This window comes from Ornithorhynchus anatinus, chromosome 2, assembly GCF_004115215.2.
Source record: "Ornithorhynchus anatinus isolate Pmale09 chromosome 2, mOrnAna1.pri.v4, whole genome shotgun sequence".
Lineage (NCBI taxonomy): Eukaryota > Metazoa > Chordata > Mammalia > Monotremata > Ornithorhynchidae > Ornithorhynchus > Ornithorhynchus anatinus.
Window position 1 is genome coordinate 81831443 of NC_041729.1, and position 16524 is coordinate 81847966.

Consider the following 16524-nt stretch of genomic DNA (forward strand, 5'->3'; position numbering starts at 1 on the left):
ACAACTAAAATAAAATTATCTGGCCCTTTTTTGGATCAAAACTCTTCATTTTAAAGATGTTTGTCTACAATGAAAAATATAACTTACGTGTCATATACATTGAGCAACCAGTTGAGACACATATCTACACAGAGGGGAACATTGACAAGGTCTTTATGCTTCTGTTCAAGACCATCATAAGTTGTTGTGAGACAGTTGATCACATCTGGTACACTGAGGAGCTGATCATTTTGGTTCAGTTTGTGCTGTTGGAAAACTTCATTGGTTGTGTTCAATTCCAAGAGATCCACTAAAAAAAATTGAATAAAAATTAATTAACAAAATAACAAAACAAATACCCTGATTTAGTCTTCCCATCTTCTTGGTCATGTCAATTCCACCTACCACTGCAAAAATCATATATTTACTATTTTTTTCCCTCATTTCTTATTCACTCACCTATATTTTTCCATTTATTATTTCTCTTAACTTTGGTATCACTGTCAATTTGTATCTAATAATAATGTTGGGATTTGTTAAGCGCTTACTATGTGCAGAGCACTGTTCTAAGCGCTGAGGTAGACACGTGGGGCTCACAGTCTTAATCCCCATTTTACAGATGAGGGAACTGAGGCACAGAGAAGTGAAGTGACTTGCCCACAGTCACACAACTGACAAGGGGCAGATCTGGGATTAGAACTCAAGACCTCTGACCAAAGCCCGGGCTCCTTCCACTGTCTAGTCTGTTAGATTGTATGTTTTTATTTCTTAAGTACTTAGTGATGATGCCGGGTGTAATATCCCTTCAAGAATGATGAATAAGCTTTAGTCCTTAGATTTCAAGACTAAGAATTCATGCATAGAAACTGATTAAAGTGCCAGTGGTTTGTGTAGAACATATGTACTCTTCTGTCCCAGCCAACCATGTTTCTGCTGTGATACAAATTGCATTAAGCAAGGATCAAAGTGTTTCTACAGTCTTTTCCCATGTCACCTGCTCATTGTAGAGCATATCATGATCAATGAAACTTTTAACAAAATGAGACTTTCTGCCTAAAGGAGTTGTTGTCAACTATCCTTCCTTCTTTATGGTATTTATTAAGCACTTACTATGTGCCAAACACTGCTGTACTAAGTGCTTGGGTAGATACAGGATAATCAGGTTGGACACAGTCCAAGTGCTATGTGGGGCTGACAGTCTTATCTCCCATTTTAAGTTAAGTGACTTAACTTTACTTCCAAGTTAAGTGACTTGCCCAGAGTAACATAGCAGACAAGTGGAAGAGCCAGTATTAGAACCCATTTCCTTCTGATTCTCAGGCCCATGCTCTATCCACTAGGCTATACTGCTTCCTTATATTCAGAGCTCAAGGCACAGCAGCAGCTTGTTGTGGGCAGGGAACATGTCTACCAACACTGTTGTATTTTAATAATAATAATGATTATGGTAATTATTAAGTGCTATATGTCAGGCACTGTACTAAATGCTGGGAAGGATACAAGCAAATTGGGTTGGACATAGTCCCTGTCCCATCTGGGGCTCATAGTCTCAATCCCCATTTTACAAATGAGGGAACTGAGGCATACAGAAGTAAAGTGACTTACCCAAGGTCACACAGCTATGTGAGAGAGCCAGGATTAGAACCAATTAGAACCTTCTGACTCTACCCACTATCCACTATCCACATACCCACTCTATCCACTATGCCATGCTGCTTCTTTGCTCTCTCCAAAAGTCTTATTAATGAGCACAGTAAGTGCTCAATAAGTGCCATTGATTGATGGATTGATTTATTTCAGCATGTTGAAATGCTTTTTTCTCCTTCCTTCTGCCTCATCTTCTCTTTCTATCCATTTCCACATTCTGATCTCACCTCCTTTGCTCTTGATGCCCCACCCCTTTCCATTTCTCCTCTTCCCCTCATTATGAATTCCTTCCCTCCAGTGGGTTCTTTTCTCATAAAATAACTGCAGGTATTCCTAATCCTTCAAACGTTTTCCTTGAACATCTATATCCCATTCCAACAGTGATAGCAAAATATCTAGAGAAGACAGAGGCTGTGAAAATTAGTTCAAAACCAACTGCCCCCAATCACTTAATCTTTTAATGACCTTTCCCTAAATAGGTAACAAATCATTAGTGAAAATGAAATATAATTTCAATAATAGTAATAATTATGATGATGATGGTATTTGTTAAGTGCTTACTATGTGCCAAGCACTGTTCTAAGTGCTGATAACATTGATGTGGAGTTAGTGTTAGTAGTACTTACTGAGCATCTTACTATGTTCAGGGTACTGTAGTGATTGCTGGTGAGACTACGAAAAAGGTGAAAAACAAATTCCTGCTCTCAAAGTATTTATAGCCTAATGGGGTAGGCAGGGAAAGTATTTATAAAGCTACAATAACTAATTATCAGAAATATGAAGAAATAAACAGATGAATAAGAAAGAAGTGAATAGTCTACACAAATGAATCTATACAAAGCAAAGGGCTGTCGTACACAAATCAGTGCTATCAGCTTCTTTTTCTAGACAAAAACAACTTTGGTGGTTTTTACTACAGTAATCATGAAATCAGAGTATTATTATACGATCTGATATCAAACAGCCAGTATTGTACACGCTTTCCCTTCTTCTCCCGCTCCCCTCACTGCCCTTCTCCCTCTCCCTCTCCCTCTCACACACACACACAAATTCCTGTGGAAATAAGATTTAATGTTTCAGAAATTCTACAGTCCAATGGATGCAAAATCATGGTTACTAAATTTGGTACAGGGTTATGTCTATACACTAGAAATGCTACTTATGCTATATTCAACCTAGTAAGCCACTTTCTTTTCTACACTGTCCTTTCCAGTAGGAGAAGCTACCTCTTCCTCTGAATTCCATATATGCTAGGGCTAGAGAAGAGATGTACCCTGAAGCAGCAGCCTGCTAAGGAAACATCCATGCTGCTCTTTTCTTCTGTTCATTGTTTAAAAAACAAATCAGTGGCCAGATTTGTCTCTCCAGCTCAATGCCAAATAGCCACAAGCAAAAGGCATTATTTCAATCACTATTCACTAAATGTTCCCAGTGAGGATAGCTGTGAAACAGCATGTGAGAGACACCACTGTCAACCCTTCTCCATAATTGGTCATCATCCTTGGTTGAAGGACACAGAAATAAAAAATTGCAAATAAGTAACTGGTTGACAAAGTCTTTTCTCCCAATATTTTTATTCTGGACAACAAATATTCAACTCACATGGATCTTTTTGCACAAAACTGACTGTCTCTTCTTCACCTAGCATAACGCTGAAGTACAGTTCTATCTACCTCCCCCAAAAACATAGAAAACAGTCCTGTAAATCTTTCAGTCAGAACAAAAAAATTACTTGTCAGATGGTCTATTTTAAAACCATGCCTTCAGGGAGAAGCAACACCATAGGAAGAGAAAAAATTAGAATGATTATCAATGGAGATTTTCAAAGCTGTTTATAGAAAGCACCCCACAAAGACCCTATCTCTTTAATCACCTAGTGTATTATTTACAGTTTTCCACGTCACTTGCAAAACCTTAATCAGGTGGGACCTTAATCAGTATAACTACACAATTTACAAATCAAACAGAACCAACATTGCCAAGTGGAATGAGCATAGCCTGGGAGTCAGAAGACTTGGTTTCTAATCCCAACTCCACCACTTCCCCATTATGTGACCTTGAGCAAGTCACTTAACTTCTCTGCATCTCAGTTTCTTCAACTGGAGAATGGGAATTAAATATTTATTCTCCATCCTTCTTATTCTATGAGCCCCATGTGGGAGAGTCCCTGTGTCCAACCTGACTGATATATACCTACCCTAGCTCTCAGGACAGTGCTTCAATCAAACAGTGATATTTAATGAGTGCTTACTGTGTACAGAGCATGGTACTAAGAGCTTGGGTAGTTTCCAACAGAGATGGTAGGCATGTTCTCTGCCCATGATGAGCTTTACATCTAGTAAGCAAAGATCCAGAACTGGGAGTCAGAGGACCTATGTTCTAACTCTGGTTTTGCCACCTACCTCCTGTATGACCTTGGACAACTCAACCTCTAAGACTTTTAAGTGACCGACACAGATTTTCCCTTAAAAATCTTTTACAAAAAGGAAGACTGACACTGCCTGAATGATTTCCTAAGGTACAGTGAGTGAGCGAGCCATAAGTTCAGGAAGAAAGCTAAGCCCCGAGAGGTCTGCACAACATATTTGAAGTATCTCCATTCTCAATACGAACAAATATTTCTAAAAACAATCAAAATGCAAGATGTCACCTGAAACCTATTGCTAATTACTCAAGTTCCGAGGCAGTCCAAAAGTGGGTAAATTTCAAATATGGAGCTCATAATTCTGGTCATCCAAGGACCAGTGAGATTGTTTCTGATTCATGTCAACTTCTCATTTCTTCAAAAAAAGGTCTTTTCAGGTTCTATGCTCAGCAGCTCTGACAGCAATTTGTCACATCTCAGCCTCCGATGACCTCTATTTCTAGCGATTCACTTTTGATACTTTCTCTCCCCGAATGGCTAAGCCAGGCATAAGTCTTTCTGAAATGCTTCAAATTCAGGCATCTTTTCAGACTGGCTACATATAAATCACAGGAAACTACTCTCTTTTCAAAGGGAGATGAATGACAGCTTGGTCAGGTGGCGAATGAAGCCACCCCAACAGAATCATCTTCTGCTCTCCTCATTTCTTCTCTCAAGTTCTCAAAACAGATATGATAGAAAGCTAATTTTTTTTAATTTTTACCCCTAATAAACACAAGAGACTTCCAACAGAAACAACAGGTACCAAGATCGACGGATCCCAGGAGTAACTTCTGGAATGCTAATGCTCTTCTAATTACTATGGTTGCAGGGAAACAGAGGAAGTGTATTTAGAAGTTGCCCCTACACATAAGTGGGTTTCTTAAGAATCAAAACTTTCTGAGGCCCAAAAACACACACCCAAAACTCATCTGCATTTAGAGAGCATATTTCCTTTATTTCTTGCCAGAAGGAGGCACCTTTTTCCACATCACCATCTCAATTCAGAAGTAGTGATACAGAGAGGGCAGTGGGTGAAAGCTCACTGAAATCAATACTGTAGGACATGGACTATGCTAATGTATACATCCAATCGTTCAGAGATCACAAAGTGTCAGAATTGGGTCATATTTTATAAGGGCCCCTCTGCCAAAGGAGATTTTGCAGCTGACTCATTTGTTCTCATTTTATATTTCATCAAGTCTTGAGACCTTCATTAACCTTCCCAATGGATATAAGACATGCAACTGAAGCTTCGGCAACCAGGATGGAGAAAAATAGATCTGCTATATCTACTACTAACCCAATAAGCAGGGCCTGAACAGTCCTTTTGTTTACCGAGTAACCCTCTTTCGTTTCTTTTCTAGCTCACCTTTCCTGCTCAAGTGCACAAAAAACTCTTCTTCAAATCAGTAGTTTTCTAATATGTATCTCTTATCTAAGAACCTATTACATCTTGCTTACCTTTATTGAATTTAAAATGCAGTGGCCATGATAATTAATTTTCTCCAGCCAGTTTGTTTTCTTAATCCCAACAGTGTCATTTTTTTCTGTAAATTCAAGATTTCTCCCATAGTCTTAAAAGCTTTCTCTCAATTTGTATCTTTTACCTACCTCTTTCTCTGCTCCACATAGTTAATCAATTTGGGGTTTATCGCTAATATTTTCCTAATTTTTAAGGAACAATATTGCCACTGAGTTAACTGGTTAACTGGTTGCCCATCTACCACTGCATCAAACAAAAACTCCTTCTCAATGGCTTTAAGGCACTCATCAGCTGTCTCCTTCTTACCTAACTTCACTGATGCCCTACGAAAACCCAATCTGCACACTCTGCTCCTCTAACACTAACCTACTCATGTACCTCAATCTCTGCTATCTCATCATTGACCCTTTGCCAACATCCTCCTTCAGGCCTGGAACTCCTTCCTCCTTAATAGCCAACAGATGACCACTCCCACCTTTAAAACCCTCCTAAAATCATATCTCCTCCACAATCCTTCCTTGACTAAACCTTTATTTTCTCTTCTCTGCCCTCTACTCTGTATCATCTATGCACTTGGTTGTGTACCTCTATAGCACTTTGATAATCATCCCAGTCCCATATCACTTATGTACATATCCGTATGCTCTTCTATAGAGAAGCAGCATGGCTCAGCATAAAGAGCCCGGGCTTGGGAGTCAGAGGTCATGGGTTCAAATCCCGTCTCTGCCACTTGTCAACTATATGACTGTGGGCAAGTCACTTAACTTCTCTGTGCCTCAGTTACCTCATCTGTAAAATGGGGATTAACTGTGAGCCTCACGTGGGACAACCTGATTAGCCTGTATCTACTCCAGTGCTTAGAACAGTGCTCTGCACATAGTAAGCGCTTAACAAATACCAACATTATTATTATTATTACTATTTCCCCTATCTGTAATTTATTTTAATGTCCCTCTCTTGCTGTAGACTGTAAGCTCTTTGTGGGCATTGACTGTGTCTACCAACTCTACTGTAATATACTTCCCCAAGTGCCTAGTACTGCACTCTGCACACAGTAAGCACTCAATAAAATACCTTCAATTGATTCATATATATCATATATATATATAAATGTATTCATGGGCTTGCTCTTGGAATATGACTGAGTACCCTTGGCTTGCCTGAATCTAACTGGCAATTTCATGTACTTATAGTCAAATACAGAAAAATGGAAGCAAATGCCAAATACTAGGCTGCATGAAAAATACTTTCAATTTATGTTCAATATTAAATTATTCAAGGAACCTTTCTGATAAATCAAGTACTATATCACACTTTGCATATATACAGTTCTAGGTAAATTTCATAAAATAATAACAATCATTCTCTGAGGACCTCAAATGATAAGTGATGGGATGGGATAAATCATAAATTCAAATTCAGAGCAGAACTGGAGCTTCTAATGTTGTTACTAGCTGTTCACTATTCAGTGACTGTAGGAAATGACAAAGATAGTCTCAGTTTGCTTTGATATATTCAACATCTTACTTTAGGGGATGGGGAAGGCATGGGGTCTTTAGTTCGGACTTCAGTCAATCAACCGAAGACACTTATTGCGCACTTACTATGTGTGGAACGCTGTAGTAAGTGCTTGGGAGAGTACAATACAACAGAGTAAGCAGACACATTGCCTGCTCACAACAAGTTTACAGTCTAGAGAGAGGAGACAGATATTAATATAAGTAAATCATTTATACTACAATAATGATGGTATTTGTTGAGCACTTACTATGTGCCAAGCACTGTTTTAAGATTTACAAGGTAATCAGGCCATTCCACGTGGGGCTCACAGTCTTAATCTCCATTGTTCAGATGAGGTAATTGAGACACACAAATGTGAAGTGGTTTGCCCAAGTTCACATTGCAGCCAAGTGGCAGATCTGGGATTAGAACCTAGGTCCTCTGACTCCCAAGCCCGTACTCTTTCCACTAGGCCAAGCTTCTTTCCCTGCACGCTTATCTCCTATGGAATCACTTCATGTTCTAATATAAGTGAGCTAGGATTTACAGATATCTTCTGTTAATGATCTTATTCTAGTTAAGTATCCTGGAAAATTTACACTAGTATCCACCATGTCTGAAGTCACTGCTAGTTCGCAGTTATATCTTCTATATATAATACATATAATATATAATTTAAAGATATGTACTGGAGCTCCCAAGTCTACCTTCCAACTCCTTCATTCTTGCCAGACTCCACTGGTCAAAAAGTGATTCACTTGTGAAGTATTACTTACAACATAGTGCTTTTTGTAATCTTCGGATTTTGATGGCTGTGCGGTAGGCAGAGAAACGTACATTGTTCAGATCAGCTGAAATATTACAGAACAGAAATATTTTATTATTGTACAATATATTGAATTCCAGATGTAGATACATAAGGATGCTTGGATCCATAACAGTGACTTGAGAAAATAATTTAGGAATATATAGTCAATAAGGCTGCATTGATATATGATTTTCCAGGTAGCACTTTCCATGAATACCTTCAGATATCATTTTCATCAGGAAAAGGATAACAGAATTAGGAAAAGGAATGCAGTACTTTAAAATCACAAGTAGTGATGACAATTTTTAAATCACAGAGCCAAATGAAAAGTAGTGTGGCTACAAGTATTTCACCCTGCTTAAGACCTTCCTTCCTCCTATCTATAACCTACCACATTTTACATTACATACATTCTTAATCTCAGAATGAGAAATTTCATATTTTCCTTAACAAAACACATAAAAATAATTGCAGATGCTTTCTGCAGTCATTCAACATTTACACTGCTTTGCATTTGAAAAAGAATTACAGTTATTTTTGATAATTAAACTTTATCAAAGAAGATACAACTATAATTTCCATTTTATAATGTAGTGAACTGATCTAGACAAAAAAAATCAGGTGTACACATTTTGTTAGTGACTGGACAGGCATCAGAACTCTCATCCTCTGAATTTCCTGGCTGCATCTTCCAAAAAATTACTTTTTTCCAAAGGATAAAGAAATAGCAGGTGTCAACAATGCTCATAATCAGATATGATGAACAAAAGAGAAGGGCTGGCCAAAGTGAATTTACAGGACTGAGTAAGAACTGTCCTGAATTTAGATGGCTTCAGGCAAGAGCCAAGCCTATCTCCCAGAAAAGCCTGCTCTCATAAGAAAAACAGAACCTACAAAACTGCATCTAGATTTATTATTTAGATTAACAGTGGCATTCATATTTGTGCAACTGCCAACTATGATCATCCACTTAAGAAGAGGGTATAAAAAGTGTGAAACTATTGTTGCAATGTCAAGTTGTTTTTTAAAATAAACATACCACTTTTATGCTTAAAGAGCATGTTTGTAGCACTTAGCCTTTGATTCCCTAGCAGAGTATACTACTTAAATGACTTGTAGAGCCCATGAGGCAATGATGGTAATAGTTATGGCAGAAAGAGCTCAGTCTTTTCAACATATTCCATGAAACTGTGGCTGCTAAATAAAAGTACTTACCTAGGGATTGAAAGAGTTCAGTCATTTTAGGATGATCCCAACAGGTTGTTTGTGTCTGATGACTGGAAAAGACCGTTTGAGAAAATCAGTATGCAAAATCATGCACAAAATAAATTTAAAAAACCCTCTCTAACATAATTACAAGAATCCATTTGGGAACTCCATTTGAGAAACTTGGAAATCGTCCATTAATGACATAAACTACTACTTCTGTGCCTTTCATGTCCCAAGTGATAGCCCATTTTCCATCATTTCCCCTCTCACTTCTAAAAACAAAATAGATGGGCCATATAAACTTGCTGGGCACTCAACCCCAGGTGGGAATACATGTTCACTCTCCCTCACAGACAAAACAATCCCTGTAAAGTCAAAGGGAAAGTAAAAGAGCTGATATCCTTATCTGCAGTTTCAGCTTTGGATTTCAGATTCTGAGGAAGATGATGGTGGTAATAAAGGGAAAAGGGAAAGAAATCAGAGATATGTTGCTGTCATCAGGGTGGGGAGACATAAAAAGAGTAGTTCAAAATAAGTGTGTTTTGACGCTAAGAGAATACTAATAGACTCAGGAAATCCACTGTCTTCCCATAGCAATTTTGAAAAAATAAATAGGCCACAAATAGATATAGATGCTAAAATTACACTTGACATATTGATAGAATTAAAATTAAAGGAGAAAGTGTTTGGTCAAAGTCCACATTTCAATTAGATCAAGTAATTTTCAACATGACAGACCCATTTTAACAACTCAAAGTAAGACTTCAGTTGTTTAGAGAAGCAGAGATTTGGGGACACTGTTTCATGAAAAAATTATGTTCTCTGGGATAAACTACAGAATATTTTGCTTTCTATAAATAAACAAATTTAATCAGACAATGTATTTTAATCTTCGGCTACAGCTGCCTGAATAACACTGTGTTTTGTAGATGGCGTTTAATTAAAAAAAAAGTAAAGCCTTTACCCTAGACAAGAAGTACTCACTAGTTCAGAATATGGACTTTCTTAAGATTAGATTCGATTTAAGAAATTCAAAATATCGGTGCACTTTAAACTTGAGGTTAGACGAGTGAGCTAAATCTCAACTATTTGAAAAGCATGAAAAGTAAGGCTAGTACACATAACAGCATTATGGTGATCAGCATGGTTTTTGACTCTCGTCATCCTTACAGAGTGGATTTACACATGGAATAATGGAACTCGGTATTTAACACGTTTAATCGATAAAATATGTCAGTGACTACACTATTTGATCTGTATCCATACAGGCAAAGTAAATAGAGAATTGAAAATTAGCTAGATAATGCAATCAATTCAGACAACCAATCTAGATCATTTCGTCCCCAACAAGCTTTTACCTGACTGAGTCCTCACCTGAATTCCTTAATTATCTTACCTGACCTGAATTACTAAAGGTAGTCTAAATAGGGATCTGTTCTCCTTCATTCCTGATTTCACATGACTTCAAATATATACAGGGTAAGGGACTGGAAGGTATGTTCGAATTTATCCTCATAATTGAAATACAGACAACAAAGGAAAACCCAGTTCAAGGGAATGTTTAATCTCCAATAGGAATCAGTTAATTTATCTGTTCACTCAGTAGGAATAATGTACTACTTTCAGAGTAATATCTAGAATTAATTTCCAATGAATTTAATGTGTTCTAAACACTGGAGGACATATTTAATATCTCTTTTGTATGAATACATATATTTTATACATATATACTTTATATATATATGATGTATATATGTATATATAAAGAGAAAGGTTAGATGAAATAATTAAGAGTATCTGAGGGGACAGCCCCACTATTTTATCAACATTTTAATATGGGAAATTTTAAGGAGTTTAGTACTGATATCTTTAGTGGTGAAAAAAACTATATTTTCCAAAATCCTATTTTCTGTCCCAAACAATCATATTGCAAAATACACCTTAGGCAAGAAAGTTACATCACACCCAGTGACAAAACTAGCCCAATGACAAATGAAACTGTGAATTTCTCTAACACATTAAGAACCAGAAAACAATGAGACGCCAAAAAAAGTCACAAAGTATACTAACCACTGGAACAAAGCTATTTATTGGGTGCTTACCGTGAGCATTTCACTACAGTAAGTGTTAGGAAACTACAGTACAAAAGAACTGGTAGAGATGGTCTGTGCCCCTGAGGAATTTACAGGCTAGAGGGAGTTTATGACAATTTGAAGAATTAAGGAGCTTAGAACATCAAATAATCTATTCTTAGATATATCTGTGCATTGACACATATATTTGCACACTGAAATACAGTAAGATTTTGTTTTATTGCATGCACTGGAATGAGAAGTGGCCATCAATCAACAACAGTACTAAAAGTCAGAGTTGCTCAGGAGGGAACTTAGTATTATCATTCAGAGGCTAGGCCTGTGAGTGGGAGAATTATTGTTTGCTGATCAAATCAGCAAAATACTTTCTATTTGCCTATTCTGATGCCCTACCCACCTGTTCTCAGAAGATCTTTTAGTTTAGAAGGTTCTAGTTGCTTAATTTTACCAACTTCTTCACCCCATTCCACTATGGGAAGATTCAATGATATATTTATTCTTGCTCATTTTGCCTATTGGGTGGCGACATCCAAGAAGGGTTGATCAGCTAAGATTGTCATGCTGGTTAAAGTCTTTTATTGAGGCCCCTAGCCTACAAGGGCATTGCATATTTTTTCTGGAAATATTTTGGTTGTACACAGATCCAATTATAGCAGAATTCATTTCATTTGGAAATAAGGAAGACGGTGAGGTGGGCCATAAAAGGAGCTGTTGGCTCCCCATCTGGAATAATTTCAAAAAAAGAATAGACAATCATCAATCCTGGATATTTCAGTTAGCCAGCACAGTATCACCACTTGTAGTTCCCATCAGCTCCTTGATTCTATAAAAGATATCTGCATTTAGTTATGGTGCTTGCCCTCTCCCTTAGACTGTGAGATTCATGTGAGACAGGGATTTTTTTAGGAACTTCTTAAGCACTTACTTTGAGCTGTGTATTAAATGCTGGGGTAGATACAAGATAATCAGATTGGACACAGTCCCTGTCCCATATGGGACTCACAATCTAAGAAGCAGGGAGTAGGATTCAATTTTCATGCTACAGATGAGGAAACTGAGGCCCAAATAATAATAATGTTGGTATTTGTTAAGCGCTTACTATGTGCAGAGCACTGTTCTAAGCGCTGAGGTAGATACAGGGTAATCAGGTTGTCCCACGAGAGGCTCACAGTCTTAATCCCCATTTTACAGATGAGGTAACTGGGGCACAGAGAAGTTAAGTGACTTGCCCACAGTCACACAGCTGACAAGTTGCAGAACTGGGATTCGAACCCATGACCTCTGACTTCCAAGCCCGGGCTACTGCCATTGAGCCACACTGCTTCTCTAAATTAAGTAAATAAGTTAAATAAATTAAGTGACTTGCCCAAGGTCACAAAGCAGACAAGAGGTGGATCTGGGATTAGAACCCATGTCTTTTGATTGCCAGGCCTATACTCTCTCCAAAAAGCCACGTTGCTTCTCAGCTAGGACTGTGTCTTATCTGCTTATACTGTATCTACAGAGCATGGCACTAGTAAGCAGTACTGAAAAACAGGAATTCATTACCCGTTTGCCCTCTTATTTAGACTATGAGCCCCAGGTAGGACAACAACTGTGCCCAGCCTAATTGTATCTACCTCAGTGGTTAAAATAGTGCTTGACACATAGTAAGTACTTAAAAACAAAGAAGCATGATACTTTGTAATGAGAAATTTGGATTAAAAGGCAAATGCTGTAGATCAATCAATGGCACTTATTGAGTGCTTACTGTGTGCAGAGCACTGTACTAAGCCCTTGTGAAGAGTGCAATACAACAAAATTGGTAGGCATGTTCCTGTCCATAAGGAATTTGCAGTCTAGAAATGGAGACAGGTAGTAAAATAACATCAGGATATGTACATAAGTGCTGTGAGGCTGAGGATGGAGTGAATATCAAGTGCTTCTAAGGGCTTGAAACTTGTAACCATCAGCTTCAAGGAACATATCAGAATTCCCTCCCTTTCTTGTCTTAGTTCTACTCATACTATACCTCATTTTGCCCCATTTGTTCCTCTTAGCCAATGTGCAACTTCCCTACTTCCCAAAACTCTCCTCCTTTAACATCAGTGCAGCCAGTATTCTTTCTATCTTCAATGCTGTCCCTCTGAAAATACATCACTTCAGGAGCCCTTCCCTGATTGGTTTCTCATCTCCCCTACACTCCTCAACATTTGTCTGTCCCCTAATCATTAGTCACATACACCAACTTTTGCACTTCTATACACAACTCATTATGCTCTATTGCTTCCTCCCTCCTGTAATTTATTTTAGTGGCTGTCTTCCCCTGCCAAACTGTAAACTCCATGAGGGCAGGGATAATGTTTACTATCATATGCTTCCAAGCACTTAATACAGTGTTCTGCATACAGTAAACACTTCATAAAAACTATTAATTGGTCAAACCATCCCATGATGTCATACATTTATTTATTCATATGTGTTATTACTTCTACCATTTGCTCACATTTAACTATAATATGTCAATTTATGTTTATTATCACTCCTACATTAGATTGAGTCCCTTGAAAGTAGGGGGAATCAGTATCAATACCGGTATTCAATTTGGGAAGAAATTTCACGACTTCTTAATTTCACCATCTAAGATTCGATTTTTGTGTTACAAGTATTTAGAATTTAATTCAAGTACTAAAATACAGGTGGTGCATCTGATTCAGACTTGCCCACAAACATCTACTCAACACTACAACTAAAGCTTTTCCAAAATTTAAACCAGGGACAAATTTTATGGCTGAGTCATAAATACCTGGAAAAAGAAACCAACACAAGGCACTCTGATAAAGAGGAGGGCTATTCAATATTGAAAAAGCCCACCCTTGGCCTCTTCATCAACTCACAAAATCCTTGTGACTAAGTATAGAAAAACCAAAATCTAAATGAGAGAACTGAGTATCCATGAATTGAACATCCTAGTTATGCCAATTATTCTCAATCTGGTAATTGCTCTTTTGCCTAATAGGTTGAGAGGGACTAAACACATTTGGCACCCAGATGGAAGGGGAAAACTGCAATTTCCTTTGTGAATTCAACATGAGTTGAATCATTAGGCAGAAAAGCTAGGGACTGAGAATAAATGCAGCCTCTGGTTCTAAGACTGTAACAGCAACTTGCTTTTAAAAAGAAATCAATGTAATTGGCTGCAGCTAGGATTGTTTTGTACTGCAAAATGGGCACCCAGCCACCATCTAGGAACGAGTCATATTTGAACAGCTGCAAAGTGTTGCAGCCAAAACATTGCCCCTTCTCCCACACTAGGCAACTAAAATAGAGTAAAAACATCACAAACAGCCTATGTGTTTAACTGGCACTGATCCTAATAAGGAGTATCCACTGATGGGCAACTTAGATAGGATAAAAATAATTATGTAGAAAATTTAATACATGAAATGACTACAAATCCTAGTAGTCCAGGTACAGGTGATATCTCTGAAAACAAAATCCATGTAAGTTTGAAAAATTCCAGAGTTACTAACAATACTAAAACATTTGAAACTTCTGAACCAAACTGACGGCATCTCATGCATGCAGGGCATTCTGAAATCATTAAAAGAAACTGCCATTCCCGAGGATTAACCAAAGTAGTTAGGGATAATATGGAAATCAAATGACTAGCTCACAGAGTCCGATACAGCAAATACAAAAGATTCACATGCAGATTGAGGTAATCAGTCAATCAATCAATCAGTGGTGTTCATTGTGCACTGTCTGCATAGTGCTGTACTAAGCTCTTGAGAAAATACAACGCAAAACAGTTGGCAGACATTACGTCTGCCCTCAAAGAGTTTATAGTCTAGTGGGGGAGACAAACAAAATAAATTATATAAATATATATATAAATCATATAAATTATAGGTAGGTGAAGCAGCAAAGTATGAAGTTATGTGCATAAGATGCAGTAGTCAAGGCAGGCAGGATAAGATAAGATTATTAGGGAACAAGAAACAAAGGCAGACTCAGAGAAACTCAGTGTTGAGTTTCCCCAATCTCCATTACAATCCCTCCATCTTAAGGAGTGATGTGCTGAGTTGAAAGGACGTCTTACACCTGGTTAGCTTTATCATCTTCCAAGGCTAACGACAGCCCTACTGAAAGAGTAGCTGGCTGAGTTTCTGTCTTGCGGAAAGCACAGAAAGGTAGGGATGAATGAATTCTGGATTCATCATCATGAAAGGAATGGGCTCACTGAAGGCTAGACCTTACCTCTAATGTCCTCTGGCACTTCTCCAATTCACCCACTGTCCACTGGAAATCTTAGAAGGCACCAAACCACCTTAACCCCTTGCTGTTCTACGAATCATAGGATGAGCTTACTTCCATTCAATATGCAACTGTAAGATCCTTGAGGTCAGGGTCAAATCTATTAACTCTGTCCTCTTCCAAGTGCTTAGTACAGTCTTAGTACAGAGTAAGTGCTCAATAAAGATTATTCATGGATAAATGCAGCCAGCAAGTAAGGTTTTTTCAAGCTAATTAGACGAATTCTTTACAGCTTGTGTAAAGTTTATTAAGAATATGACAGATAGGGGAAAGAGCTCATAATGGTGGTATTTGTTAAGCACTTAGTGTATATCTCAATCATTGCACTAAGCACTAGGGTAGATAGAAGACAATCAGGTCAGACACAGTCCTTGTCCTACATGGGATTTACATTTTAAGTATGATGGAGAAGAGGCACCAATCAATCAATGGTATTTACCGAGTGCTTATTATATACAGAACATTATACTAAGCACTAAGAAGAATATCAAATCCCCATTTTACAGATGAGGAAACCGAGGCACAGCAAAGTTAAAGGACTTGCCCAAGATCACCCATCAGGCAAGGGGCAGAGTCCGGATAATAATAAGTATAGTATTTAAGTGCTTACTCTGTGTCCACGACTGTACTAAGCAATGATACAACTTTCATTTACAAGCCTACCGCAGAAGCTAGTACAATGCTTGGCACATAGTATCAACCAATTAACAGTATTTACTGAGCACTTAGGTGTGCAGTGCACTGTGGTAAGCATTTAGGAGAGTACAATGTAACACAGTTGGTAGGCACGTTCCTTGCCCACAACAAGCTTACAGTCTAGAAACTAAGTGCTTAACAAATACCATAATTAGTATTATCACTATTATCTTCCCCAACACTAGTACAATGCTTAGCATATAGTAAGTGTAAAACAAATGCCACCACCATCATGACCATCGCTGCTACTAATGTGGTTTTATCTTTGAATTCCATGTCTCCCAACACTTCTCTGGACCTTAGAATTTAAATTGAGGAAATATATACATCATGAAACATGCAGTTACATTTTATAACGGTTTCTGGCCTGAGAATCACAAGGAAAATGATCCTGACTTTATTAAAG

At 37.8% G+C, this 16524-nt stretch overlaps 1 protein-coding gene across 5 annotated transcripts in view; it reads right to left on the bottom strand.

The window, feature by feature from the left end:
- The window catches only part of UTRN (utrophin), a 609179-nt gene that overhangs the window by 79147 nt on the left and 513508 nt on the right, over positions 1 to 16524 (bottom strand). For all 5 annotated transcript variants that reach the window (XM_029047836.2, XM_029047843.2, XM_029047848.2 and 2 more), the window contains 3 exons: positions 9040 to 9101; positions 7793 to 7867; positions 88 to 289 (listed from right to left, as the gene is read on the bottom strand). In XM_029047836.2, coding sequence (XP_028903669.1) covers positions 88 to 289; positions 7793 to 7867; positions 9040 to 9101 — 339 coding nt within the window. The remainder of the gene's footprint in view (positions 1 to 87; positions 290 to 7792; positions 7868 to 9039; positions 9102 to 16524) is intronic.